This window comes from Capra hircus, chromosome 27, assembly GCF_001704415.2.
Source record: "Capra hircus breed San Clemente chromosome 27, ASM170441v1, whole genome shotgun sequence".
In the NCBI taxonomy this organism is placed as follows: Eukaryota; Metazoa; Chordata; class Mammalia; order Artiodactyla; family Bovidae; genus Capra; species Capra hircus.
In genome coordinates this window covers 29,809,686-29,824,122 of record NC_030834.1, presented here as the reverse complement: position 1 = coordinate 29,824,122, position 14,437 = coordinate 29,809,686, and the positions used below count along the sequence as shown (strand labels likewise).

The 14,437-nt window shown below is 41.5% G+C and overlaps 1 protein-coding gene across 3 annotated transcripts in view; it reads right to left on the bottom strand.

Annotated features, from left to right (window-relative positions):
• The window catches only part of PDLIM3 (PDZ and LIM domain 3), a 28,887-nt gene extending 15,640 nt beyond the window's left edge, over positions 1-13,247 (bottom strand). For 2 of the 3 annotated variants that reach the window (XM_005698726.3, XM_005698725.3), the window contains exons 1-3: positions 13,061-13,247; positions 3,977-4,128; positions 2,652-2,736 (exon numbers count right to left, since the gene is read on the bottom strand). In XM_005698726.3, coding sequence (XP_005698783.1) covers positions 2,652-2,736; positions 3,977-4,128; positions 13,061-13,153 — 330 coding nt within the window. In that variant the 5' untranslated portion in view covers positions 13,154-13,247. The remainder of the gene's footprint in view (positions 1-2,651; positions 2,737-3,976; positions 4,129-13,060) is intronic. The other variant, XM_005698727.3, reaches the window with a different exon arrangement.

The following is a 14,437-nucleotide window of genomic DNA, read 5'->3' as shown; positions in this document are numbered from 1 at the left end:
AAAGCTGGAAAAAAAAATACACTAACATTTTATTATTTGTGGCTGTACTTGCATGGTAGGGTGTCATGGTTTCCACCACCACCCCTCCAGTAAATATATATTGCCTTTAAAATGAAAAATAGTGTGTTAGTTCAATAGCAAAGGTCACATAACTTACAACAGAAGTTTGACTTGGGTTGAGAAACAAGAACTCAACTATTCTATCACTCAAATGCAACATTTTACCATTCATATACAATGGCGTTTTAAAGACTTACTGGCATTTGTTTTTCAGACTGACACACTTTTATTGCTCAGAAGGGGTTGCTTTAGTTGTGGAGTTCTCATTTGGGGAAAGAAAAGATATCTGTTTGCAAGATGTTTCTTTGCATAGCTTTGTGTTAATTTTTTTTAGAAAAAGAATACAAACATAAGCACAGTTTGGCCAGTTCTTCAGTCTCAGTCTACAAGTTAATTCACTGTTTGATACTTATCCCTACATTTTGTTCCAGTTTGTGCTATGGAATTTTCAGATAGCAGAGGTTATGCTGAAATTTAGCTATATTTTGTAGGGAAGGTCTTTCCTGAAATGCCAAGTTATATGAGCTGGTCATGCAGAAATCTGGCTGAGGGTCATAAGGAGTAGGAATATTTTGGTCCTTTAGGGGAAGAACAGAAATGGTCCTTATCTCTGAGCTCTTCAAACACCAGCCTCTTAGAGAGAGGGTGCAAGTAAGAAGTTAGTCATGACTCAGTCTAATGGAATGTTCAAAGGCTCCATCTGACTGACTTCTGTAGCCCTTAACTCAGTCTTCACCTCTTTTTTTTTTTTTAATAAAAACTATCCCATTCTTTATCTTTTCCCCATGTGTAGTATCATAAATATTTATATTGTCTGACCCCAAAATGCAGGACACATGTGCTAACAAATGATTGACAAGAGGCCAGGGTATTTAACATTTGGATTATCTTTTAAAATTAAGTCTTGGAATAACCATAGTCATAAATTAAAACTCATGGATCTGCAATAAAGAATAAAGGTCAGATAAGCTCCAAGTCTGGTCTGGGGAGATGATAGAAAAACACAGGCTCGCAGCAAGCTCTCAGCTTACCCTGTGCTTAATAAAATCCATACTTGCTGAATCATCCATGTGCCTGAGTAGGTGCTCCAACGTGATCAGGGATCACTGAGGATTTGGTACTTTGGTCAAGCATGTGTAGTTGGTCCCTTGTTTTAATATCAGTGAAATTGGGTTTAAAAAATTAGGAGAAAGTTTGAATAGAAATGTGCAGAAGGGTGCCGTACAATTTTCAATGTGTCCTCTACATGGATCAAGGAAATTCAGAATTCTATCCAGTTTGTCCTAGTGATAATAGGAGATGGGGGTGTCAATATATGCATGTAAATTTCCTTCTTTGTTTGTTTTTCTTTAAAGCACCACATGCTCTCTGTTTTCCTGTGTTGCCTCTGAGTGATGAGGGTTGGAGGAAGCAGGTGGGTTTGGGCATTACTGCCAAGGGCTGTCCACAAGTGACCGCTCTGCCTGGAGGACTTTGCCCTTGCTCCTCCTTCCAACCTTTTCTTCTATCAGAGAAGATGTTGATGACAAGTGTTATTCACCCACCCACCTCTGAGGCCAGGCTAAGCCACCTTCAGCCTCTGTCACAGAGGCAGCCTCCTATGTCACCGACAGGAGGGGCCAGGAGCCCTTCCGGTCGCAGCCTGGCAGGAGGGGGTGGCACACCAGCAATAATGAGAGCGCCCACTGAACTGAGTCTAAGAGCAATGCAATATGCCAAGTTATTTTCCTATCTTATTTTATTTCAATCTTTAGAAGCCCTATGAGACACATGTAGTATGTACTCTCCACATATTTTACCAAGAATAAAATGAATGGGGGCCTAGGCCCTCAAGGGGAAAATGTGAGGCACAAATTCAGGAGTTGATGATCCTGAAAATGGAAACCTTGCTGAAGCACAAATTATAAATATATTTTCAGTTCATTTTCATTAGATATAATCAGTTTAGTAGTGATACTTGTTTAAAAGGGACTATTCAAACTGTCTGTCTGTCTCTCTAAATGGGGGGAGCGTCTAACCAAGCAGAGGTTCCTTTTCTTGATTATACTGTCCACACAGCACAACTGGGGGTCAGTTTAATTTCAGGTTTTTTGTTTGTTTGTTTTGGCGATTTTGAAAGTAGACAGATAAGCATCAGATTATTAGATTAATTTAGCTCATTAGAGTTGCCTGAAGGGAAAATCCTTTTCTTTTGTCATTCAGCTGCATAGGCAGAATATTATTGTGATTACATAATGCAAAACTCTCTTCCTAGAGTAAACTTAATTATAGAATGCCTGAACTGATAATTAAAGAAGGATGTAACCTAAGAGTTGGGTGAAGACTTTGAGGAATTGAAGGTCACAATAACTATTAGATTAGAGACACCTGTTTCAAATGGTCGACCTTTCTTTGTTTTAACATCTTAAATTTTTTGAGTTACCTCATGGTCATTTGGCAGACGTCCATCATGAAAAATGAAAAAATAAGCAGACTATAGATAGATATAGCCTCTTTTTCCCTAATGAGAACATATTTGTCTTTTAACAAGATATTTACCTAAGAATACTTCTCTTCATAATGTGAACATCGTTTAACTCCAAAATTCATACCTGTGGTTCTGATTCTAAGTTGATTTTGAAAGGATGAGCCTTTCCATCTTCAGTTACCTGTGGAGACCATAAGCGAGCTTCCGCCCTGTAAATAAAAATAAAATTTGTAAACCCAAATTCTAATGGGACTTCTACTTTTAATACAGTTTAATTTCCTGTGTTTGTGAATCCCGAAAACCCAACCATGCTGGCTCCCTGATGTTGAACTTTCAGCCTCCATAACTGTGAGAAATAAATGTTTGTTGCTTAAGCCAGCCAGTCTATGGTATTCGATTGTAGCAACTTGGACTAAGGCAAGGACACCACAGAGTTTCTGGAGAAAGCGGGTCTGCCATGCATGGGGGAAGCATACGGGAGAGGGAGATCCTGGTGACCTGCCCTGCAGATGACCACAGGGCAACCCCCCTGGATCTCCTCAACTTCCCTCCTGTCCTATGTAGGGCACCACAGGAGGCAGTGAATGATGTGCCAGGTGGATTTGCTGCTGGCATCAAGGAAATGGGCTCCGTCCAGCTCTTCTCATGTATCTACTCAGGGTCGTGTGGCTCCTGCAGAACTATGTGCTTGGCAGGAACACAGGTGATGCAGAGACAGGGACAGAGTCAGTTTCACCCCATGAAATGGCAGACTGGCTGATGGATTGTGTCCTCTGGACCACAGCAGGGAAAACTGTGGATACAACAGCAGCAGAATAGACACACATGCTAACCACGGCCACAGATCATCCTTTTCACAGTTCAGTTCCAGATCTCGGGTCTGATGGCAAAAGATCAGGTTCGATTTCCTAATATTGTTTTTGATCAGAAATGTCTCCTTGTCTAAAAACCCTCATGTGCCCATGTCCTCTCATACCTTGTGAGATTCTTCCGGGCTGAATTCAGTACAAAACAGAAAACAGCATACAGGACATTAGCAACCAGATTTTAATAGGATCACACTTCGGCAAGCAGAAGATTCTTTTGGGAAATTCCATTCCATTCTCTACCATGTTTAGAACAGCAGTGTAGCTAGACATGCTGTTTGGTGTTTATATGGCCAGTACTATTTTCTCGGTCGACCAACTGGGTTAGTGAAGGAAAAAAAATTCTTTTAGCCTCTTTCATTATTCTGACATTCCAGAGAATTCTTTTTAGAAATCCTTTGTTAACAGCTACCAGACTGACTTCAGTGAAGGACAGACCAAAGTGGCCAACATATAAAAAAGCCAGTTAAAATTCTGGGTCCTGCAATATTCTTCCTCACGGGGAGGATGAAGTCATTTATCATTCTGGTTCAGGTTCTCCTGCAAAACAGATCAAATTTTACCCCCATTAATTAAAGATCACCTGTCAACTTTGAGACAGAGCTGGTGTCCTGCTGCCTTAATCCTGTCCTGTGCATCAGCGTGAGTCATGGACTCTGTCCCGAAGCCATCAATAGCCAGGATGACATCTCCAGGACATAGGTTGGCAGCTGCCGCCTTGCTTCCTGGAGTGATCTGGAAGAAATCATCACATAGCTAAAAATCAACACCCTGTGGCATCTTGAGTTTTGTGCCTGACATTTGTACTTCACCTTGGTAACATTCTAAATGCTTCACTGGGCAGGAACTACTGTGCTCAGTGGCTCAGCCCTGTGTGACTCTTTGTGACCCCATGGACTGCAGCCTGCCAGGCTCCTCTATCCATGGGATTTCCCAGGCAAGAGTACTGGAGTAGGTTGCCATTTCCTCCTCCAGGGGATCTTCCAGACCCAAGAATCAAACCTGAGTCTCCTGCAGCTCCTGCATTGGCAGGTGGATTCTTTACCCCCGAGCCACCTGGGAAATCCCCTGCAGAAAATATTATATCTAGCTTAACTCTTAATTGGCCAATTGTATTCTACTTTCCTGCTATGTGAGATAATTCTATTTCTTACTAACCACATTTTCTCCATCTTGACATTTCTAATTCTCTTTGAAAACATCTTCCATGACTCCCTGTTTGAATCTTATTTTTGCTTTAAATAAAAATTTGCTTTCTTAGAGTCTTTGGTCACCCCAGACTCTCTATTTGGGAATATAACTTTACTATTAATATATTTGGGGTGCTTTTATATTTGAATTGAAACAGCTTTAGCATCCCTATAATGCACTTGGGTGGGATATAGAAAGCTGGAAAGAGAATCACTCTTGTATTAACAAGAAGCCAGATAATATGCAAAATTATAACTTTGCACAGACTCCAGAGAACTGAAGTTGCAGGGCAACCAACTAGCTTGGAATCTAAGGAAAGATGGCCATCTCCATGGAAAGATGAGATGTAAGCACAGGCTCACTTGTACCAGAGCACAAAGGAAGATGGGGCCAAGTGTACAAGCTATTGAGAAGAATTTAGCTAAAATTTTGAACAAATTGCTAAAGGCCAAGTATGAGTTAACCAGTGAGAGTCTAGAACCCCTGGGAACTACAGACACAAGAGAAGTTTGTGTCCACTTAGAGTCTCTTCTCCATAAACGAAGAAGAGATGGAATAAGTAGAAAACAACTAATAAGATGGCAGCTTTCAATTAAACTGTGCCACTGATTACATTGTCATAGCATTCTTCCAAGGAGCAAGCGTAATGATTCTTTTGATTGCTATACCCACTCCCAGCTTTTCTGGGTAAATCCAATTGACAACGAATAGTCCTCACTTGGTGTCACCCTGCCTACTTCTCTAGCGTGATCTCACAACATTCTGCTCCTCTTTGTCCACTGCCCTACGGCCAGTCAGATTTCCTTTGAGCTCCTCAGAGAGGCCAAGCTTGCACCCTCTTCTGGGCTTTCACGCACTGTTCCTTCTGCCTGAAATGCTCCGCATGCTTGTCACCCTGTTGCTCCTTCTCATCCTTTTGGTTTAGGTTTAAACGTCCTGAAGGGACCTCCCCAGACCTCTGATACAGCGTCTCCAGCCCCTCCCCATCGTTCTCCACTGTGACGCCCCATTCTTTCCCTCTGTGAAGACAACTTGTACTTGCATGTCTGTTTATTTACTTGGGTATTGTGTCTTCCCAACCTCAACTTCTTGAAGGACAATACTATATATATTCCTAATGCTTCCCAGTGCATACTCAGTGTTCCCAACTGATGAATAACTACTTGAAAGATAGAGCTTATGAAACGAAAAAGAACTAGTCCGCACATACCCAAAGATGATGGCTATTAATGTCAATCTGTCACTGCTCCTTTTGCAAGTTCCCACTGGTTAGAGCAGGATAATATGTGGAAAGAAAGAAAAGAAAGGTAGTGCTAAGACATGTCCGACTTTTGCGGCCCTGTGGACTGTAGCCTGCCAGGCTCTTCTGTCCATGGGATTCTCCAGGCAATAATACTGGAGTGGGTTGCCATTTCCTTCTCCAGGGGATCTTCCCTACCCAGGAATCAAACCCAGGTCTCCAGCATTGCAGGCGGATTCTTTACCAACTGAGCTACACAGGAAGCCTGGATAATATGTGGAACTTGACTTAAACCTCAAACTGCTCCAGGAATAAATTAGATCATTCCTAATGTTTAACTGAGGATCAGTCATTATTTCATTTTTTCTCCACTTGCTTAATCTAGTCATCGATATAACTAGTCATTGAATTAACTTCATGGCTCTAAGAGAGATCCAAGATTCACATAATTGAATGAAGTGAAGTGAGTCATTCAGTCATGTCCGACTCTTTGCAATCCCATGGACTATACAATCCGTGGAATTCTCCAGCCCAGAATACTGGAGTAGGTAGCTTTGCCCTTCTCCAGGGGATCGTCCCAATCCAGGGATTGAACTCAGGTCTCCCACATTGCAGGAGGATTCTTTACCAGCTGAGCTACAAGGGAAGCCCGAGAATACCCGAGTAGGTAGCCTTTCCCTTCTCCAGAGGATCTTCCCGACCTAGGAATCGAACCAGGGTCTCCTGCATTGCAGGCAGATTCTTTACCAACTGAGCTATGAGGGAAGCCCTGTATAAATGAATAATTCATATAAATTTATATTCATTAGAAGAAAATAAAAAATTCTCATGTGTCCTAGATCTTCAGTCTCATCAATAAAATGTTTATTGTACCCAGTTCATGTCTCTGATCACCTCACAGTAGCAATCATGATTATTTTCCAGTAGGGACACATAATGGGGCTCTGGGTGAAGACAACTGGAGATTATTACATCTCAACTTTCGGGAGGCATGCCATTTTTCCATTTAGAAATTCTCCCAGACTCACAACTGTTAGAAGAATAAGAGTTTCCATTCCCAGTGTGGCTTGTAGAGATAAAAATAACCTCAAACTTTTAATTTTCTCTAGCTATAGTTCATCAAAATCAATACAGTCTATTTTAAAACTTCTAAGACCAGAATGCTTTTCTTTGAGTTAAAACATGAGAAAGCATGGCTCAATGTGTTTACTTTTAAAGACTCAACTAGCTTTTCTAATATACTTAAATTTGGTTTACATATAATACTCAATATTGGTTTAGAAAAGCCTAACGTTATTTCTTAGCTCTGGTTCCAGTGAGTGTAAACATCTGAGGGTAGGCTTGGTGCATATTGCTCTATATAAATTTTAAACAGAGACATCTGGTGTGCTGAACTTAGATACTGAATATTACTAAATGTGGGCCTTCCCAGTGGCTCAGTGGTAAAGAATCAGCCTGCAATGCAGGAGCTGCAGGAGACAATGGTTCTATCCCTGGGTAAGGATGATTCCTGGAGGAGGGCATGGCAACCCACTCCAGTGTTCCTGCCTGGAGAATCCCATGGACAGAGGAGGCTAGTGGGCTACAGTCCATGGGGTCGCACAGAGTCGGATATGACTGCAGTGACTTAGTTTGCACGCATTAGTAAATGTAATTAGCAATGTTAATATGGAAGTTAATAACTATCTTATACTTACCCAAAATATTACATTTACAAAACTCTTTCTAATAACTCTATCATTACAGCTCTAAGACAGGCTGGACAAAGGAGGCTGCTTTTTTTCCATGAGAGGAGGTAAAGTGACTAAGGAACCTATGGCTTCTCACTAAGCTGGGAGCTCTGTCGCCAGTGGTTTCATTAAGTCACATAGGAAAGGTGGCTGATGGCGACGCAGGAACCAGAGTCTGACTTTGCATTCAACCTGGACATTGATTTCCTGGGACCTCCAAGGTGAGAGTTGATAAGAAAGAAAAAAAGTGTGTGGAGAGATGGATGAGAGAGAAGGAGAAAATAGGATCTTCCCTTCTTCCTGGGTCTCAGGTTCAGCGAGGTTAGTGATCAGCAAGTGACCACTAAATTGGCCTGGTTTTAGGAAGTTAAACGATCTGTTTAATCACAAGAATCTATTATTTCCCAGCGTTACTTTATATTATTGCTTTGCATTTCATTTATATTACTGCTTATAGTTTAACATTTCCCCAAATTAGGAGAAGAGAGAGGTAAAATGAGGCAAGAGGTTTTCAATGGATTATTATTCATTTCATTAGTGTCTCAAAAGTCAAAAGCATTCAAGAGATCATTGGAAACAGTACTGCCGCCAGTCACTGAACACGTGGTTTCAAACTTGTCGGATGAGAAGAATCACTGGGTGAGGGGGAGGGGAGGAGGGGGGTCTTTGCTCAACATAAAGATTCCAGTCCAATCCAGAAGCCTAGGTACATCCTCCTGTATACTTGAAATCATCTCTAGATTACTTATAATACCTAATGTGATGTAAATACTATGTAAGTAGTTGCCGAGGGCTATGTGGGAAAAGACCGCATTCAACTGTAAACATTTCTTTCTAAAAGTTCAAATTTCCGATATAGTTTATATTAAAGTACTATTCCGCGTTAAAGCCTAACATTGTCTATGTTGGGACCCGGGTCCGTATACAGCATTCTCAGTCACAGTGATCTTGATCCTGGGTGTGCTCGGTATACAAAGGAGGGAAGAGGAAGTGAGTGGGAAGGGACATACTGGCAGGAGATGTATACAGTCATTTTACATCATGTACACAAAAGAAGCCTGTGCTTTTTTCCAAACTGGACCATTTGTGAAAACAAACTGTCTGTAACTTGGCTGTGATAATAGATCTACCTTCAGGGTGGTCCAAACATTTAAGACAGAGAGAGATTCCTTAGACACTTTTTCCAGAAGAAGAAAAGCTGCTCACTTAGAGACTTGAACCTTCTGTGAAATACCTAGGCCAGCTGTATACAATGTTTGCAGTAACAATGCCCTCTCCCACACTAAACATCCGTAACTTAAATTCACATTGCACCAAGTAAAGAGCACCTTTGCCTAGAAACTGCTGCTACTGCTAAGTCGTGTCAGACTCTGTGCGACCCCATAGACGGCAGCCCACCAGGCTCTCCTATCCCTGGGATTCTCCAGGCAAGAATACTGGAGTGGGTTGCCATTTCCTTCTCCAATGTATGAAACTGAAAAGTCAAATTGAAGTCGCTCAGTCATGTCCGACTCTTAGTGACCCCATGGACTGCAGCCTACCAGCCTCCTCCGTCCATGGGATTTTCCAGGCAAGAGTACTGGAGTGGGGTGCCATTGCCTTCTCCGCCTAGAAACTACTTTCCTACAAATCAGATCACAACCAATTTGCTCAAAAAATTTTTTGAGATTGTTTGATATTTGATTTATCATCTGAGCCATCAGGGAAGCCCCAATTTATCTTACTTCTAATGTTTTTTTTTTTAATGATACAGAGTTTTACCTGGCTGATTAATTGGATGGTAAACAATTATTGGGTGGGGACCCTTTGTCCTAATTTTGTGAACTGTAATTTCAACTGATGGAAAGAGTTATTTTGTAAACCATGCTCCCCAGCAGAGGCTGGAGCAGAGGACCACTGTCTAAGTAGCATTGCTATCATCTGCTTTTGTAGAGTGTGAGGAAGGGAAGGGTGGGCATTGCTTGCAGGATAAAAATTGAATTGTCTTGAGGACCATATCTCATTCATGGGACTCATTCTGGTGTCCAGTACAGGCACTGGTGTTTTAATTCTTTGCATGCTTAAGAACTTACATAAAACAAATCAGTGAACAAAGAAGTTTTCCTTTTTATTTATTGTGGGATATTTCTGAGAACATAACTTGCACCTACTAGGAAAATAAAGTTATGTCAAAAGTGAACAATTTAATAACTCATATTGTGTCTATTTTTATTCTGTAACATATATGAGGTACTAGACGCTGTGCTTGGCACTGAATAGCGCCCCCCTCCCAAATTTGCTGGTTGTTGCCAAGAGGGGGCCATGCAATCTGTGGGATACAGATGTATTCAGACAACTGTGGTACAAGGAGTAATGTAAGGAGATGTAGGTCAAGAGCTACAGTAATTAAGTGGATGAAATGATGGCTACCAGAATCAGGCCGGAGGAATGGTATTTAAATAGGTTTCCAGAGGCACAGAGGACAGTGGAATGGGTGGGGAAGAGAATTCTGGAGAAAAATGATAGCAAGAGCAAAGCTACATTAGACAAAACTATGTTAGAGAAAGCATAAGCGGTCCAGAGTATGGGCCCCACTACATATTTGTGGGGTGAGAGGAAGAAAGGAGAGAGAAGAGAGGGAGGAAACGGAGTTGGACACTTGAGTAGAGAGAAGGTGAAAGCCGTGAATGTCATGCTAAAATCCACACATTTTATTCTCTATAAACTGGGGATACCACTGAAGGACTTTTAAAAATGGGGAAGATAGGATCAACCAGCAACCGTCTCAGAGATGGGGTGAGAATATGCATGGTGAATCGAGAAGGGAGACAACTAGGTTTCAACTTATGAAATCTTGATGGGGGACAGTGGAAGAAAAAGAGGAAAATGGTAGATCTGAAAGACGTAGGATCAACAGGACCTGGTGATGAGTTGCATGGCGCAAAATGCCTCTTTGGAAATATCTGTACAATAAGCAGAATCTTTCATGTGTTTGGAGGATGCAGGCTTTGGAAGCAAGTCGACCTGCATCAAAGTTCATCCCACCACTGTGGTCATCGGCAGGTTATAAAGCTCTTGAAGCCTTACTCCCTTCATCTACAGAAAGGGATATTGCTACTACTACTCTGATAGGATTATTGTGAGATTCAAGTGAGTTAGTGGGTATGAAAGGCTTAGAAGAGTGCATGGCAGGCAAAAGTATACTAATGCACACACAACCTCATCCACTACCTTTTAACACAGTATAAAAATTATGAAATTAATACAATTATTCTACCACCTAATTATAATACTGATAAGTATGTTCATATCTTTTAGTCTTTTTCCCAAATGATTTTTAGTATTCTAATAATTTCAGTGGAAGTACTCTCAATTAGGTGTTCATTAAAGCAAAAAAGTTCAAGTGACTATGTTTTCATTTATTGAATAAGAATCTACTGTGTGAATCGCTTTGGGTACACTTGGATAATAAAGTGTACACCTATTAGAATAATAAAAGGTACACCAATTAGGATAAATTTATAAAGTTATCTCAAAAGTAAGTGACTTAATCACTCATATTGTGTCTACTTTTATTCTGTAACATAAGAGATACTAGACACTGTGCTTGGCACTGATTAGCCCCCTAAATCTGCTGGTTGTTGCCCTAAGCAGGGGAGCATGTAATCTGGGATACAGATGTATTCAAACAATTGTGGTACAAGGTATAATGTAAGAAGAGGTTGTAGGTAAATTAAGTGGATGAAATGAATTAAGTGGATGAAAACAAAGCAGTGTAGCGGTACCTGCTGTCCTTGAGTTAAATTAATTGAAGAGAAAATCAGTCAAATAAAATAATCATATGTGTTCATATGCACTGTTATTGAACCAAGTGTCACTGTGAGTGACACAAATTAATTATGAGTTAAAAATTCAAAGAGAATTGGCTTCCCAAATAATAGTTGTCATTATATCAAATATATTTACTGATAGCTCCGGCAGTCAAGTGCAAAATGTTAAGTTCTGCTTTGAAATAATCATTGTTTATAAAGTCAACAACTCAACATTTCAAGCATGAGATTAATCATATTGATATGTTCCACAGTAATAGCAAGATACTTCTTTTATAAATCACTGAAAGGATTTTTGTGACAAGGTTGTTTCCCTAAGATTTACTATAAAATGATTTGTTAGGATTTATAATATAAATAGAATTTGTTAGGATTCAAAAGCTTATTTCATTTAATATAAACAAATGAACACTATACTTTAGAAACTTTAAAAATATTTCTCTGTAGAGATAATGGAAATTGTTTCCTTTGGTAAATCCATAAAAGGCATTGCTTGGCCCAGATCATTGAACCATTTTCTGCCTAATTTACTTAGGAACATTTTGGGAATATGTTAAGGTCTTACGTCCATATGAAAACACATGTCAGATGTGTTTATGTTTTCAAAAAATGTAAAACAAAGCTTGAAATGTTCCATGCATCCGTATGTTTTGAGGTATTTTTAAAAAGCCATTGGTTCTTAAAACCCATAAGTAGAATTTAGAATTTAGAATTCTTTGTTCAAAGTCTATGTTAGTCAGATTATAAAGTATACATTTATAAAATATAGTACGAGCAATAAGGAAGAAAATAAAGCATAGTAAAGATATAAATATGCTGAAAGTTTATGTTTGAAAATTAGGTTTAATATATATATTCATATGTGATAATTGAAATAATATCAATTTTATGTTAAGACGATGTTAGAAACAAATCAACTAGACCAACTATAAATTTACTGACAGGACAGATCCTGAATTTTTTTCACTTCCTTTTTTCTTAATTGGACAATACTTCAGAAAATTGAAAGTTTAAGGAAAGCTTGATTTTGATAATGAAGTATTATCTTCAGAGTTACTAGTCTGAAAGATGGCTCTCCATCAGATGAAGGAAGCTGTCTGACACGTTTTCTTTGTAGTTTGAGTTATAGGTGATGATATCTAAGCCAAGTTCCAGCTTTGGAAAGTATTTACTCAAAATGCCTGGAAACCTAGTAATACAAATTAGTAACTTTTCCCCTGTCTGGGCTGATATGATAGATTCCAGCTTGGCCAGCCCAGGTGGTGCCCTGCGAACAGCGCCCTGAACTTTTCATCCAGACAAGGAAAGCATTCAGACGCGCATCTCTCTCCAACAAAGCACCACTACCGTCTCCGCGTTTCTGATCCCACCTCGTTTGTTATTGAAAGGAAACCTGGCTTCGAGGGAGAGAAGGCAGCCCACCTCACAGGGAAACCACGCAGCCAGTTCACCCCATCGGAAAACTGTGGGAGGTCAAGAGGCTGCAGAGACCACCAGGACGGACGTGGTTAATTCTTTAAGCCGCTCCGCATCCTCCGAACTTTGTTCGCTGAGATGCTGCCGTCCCTCGACCTGTGAACCCGAAGCCAGGACCCACCCAGCACACCCCAGTGGCTCACTGGCCGCTCTCCTCCCCCGAGGGGGCCCGCGGCACGCCAGAGTCCCCGACTTGCAGCCGAAGGATGGAAAACACATACCCTGGTGATGACCAAAGGCTGGTTGAAGTCTATGCCCCCCGAAAGTCTGAAGCCCCAGGGCGCCGGCCCGGGCAGGACCACGTTTTGGGGCATGGTGCCTCCTGGCACGGCCTTGCTCGGGCGGGGCCGCAGCGAGTGTCCCCGAGCGGCACGGCCCACTCCACTCCCGGGGCAGTGTCCTCGCTGGACCGCGACCCGGGAGCTTTATCCCCGCTCCCGTGTGACGTCACTGGCTTCCCCTCCTCCCCGCCCCCTCCCACCAAGGAGAGCTCCAACTTTGGAAGAAAGAGACGTGCCAGATCCGCGGGAGTTTACAGACGCACCGGCTCGGGCGCAGCCTCCCAGACTTCTTGGGCTTAAGGCTGGAGGAGGCTTCGGGTTACAACTCCCATCCCTCTCTTAAAGTAACACCTGTCCTACTGTTTATCTTCTGCTTGGAGAGCCACAGGGAACTTCATTGGAAGTTAAAAGCAGTTAAACCACAGCCTCTATACTTCAAGTTAAAAGAAGACCAGCATCATCAGTGCAATTGGTTATTGAGCAATTTTGAGTTCTTTGATGGTGGCTTACTAGTGTGTGACCCTGGCTAAGGTACTTTCTTAAGCCTCAGTTTCCCCTGCAGGGAATTATGGTCCTTCTCTGGTAGGGTTGCTGTGAGAATTAAATGAGCTATTTCTGCACATTGCTTCCCACCACATGTGGGTGTGTACCTGTGCACTAAGTCACTTCAGTCAAGTTTGACTCTGTGACTCCATGGACTCTAGCCCACCAGGCTCCTCTGCCCGTGGGATTTCCCAGGCAAGAATAATGGAGTGGGATGCCATTTCCTACTCCAGATCTTTCCCACCCAGGGACAGAACCCGCATCTCCTATGTCTCTTGCCTTGGCAGGCAGTTTTTCTTTTTTACCACTAACGCCACCTGGGAAGCCCTTATGTAATCTATGATAATATAACTATATTAAACTTCTATTTTTTAAAAAACAAAGAAATCTAAAAGTGAAAATATTATGCAAAGGTCCCCAATCCAATGGGTCATCTAAAAGTGTATATGAAAAGATAATTCGTCAGTATACTCAAAGTGTTAGTGAAAGTGTTAGTCCCTCAGTCGTGTCCAGCTCTTTGCGACCCCATGAACTGTAACCTGCACCAAGCTTCTCTGTCCATGGAATTCTCCAGGCAAGAATGCTGAGTGGGTTGCCATGACCTCCTGCAGGGGATCTTGCCCACCCAGGGATCGAACTCAGGTCTCACTCAGGTCTCCTGCATTGCAGGCAGATTCTTTACTGTCTGAGACACCAGGGAACCCCAGTATACCCAAAGTATTGTTTAATTTTGATTGGAGTAATTGTACTTCCCTCAAATTCAGTCTGTAAACT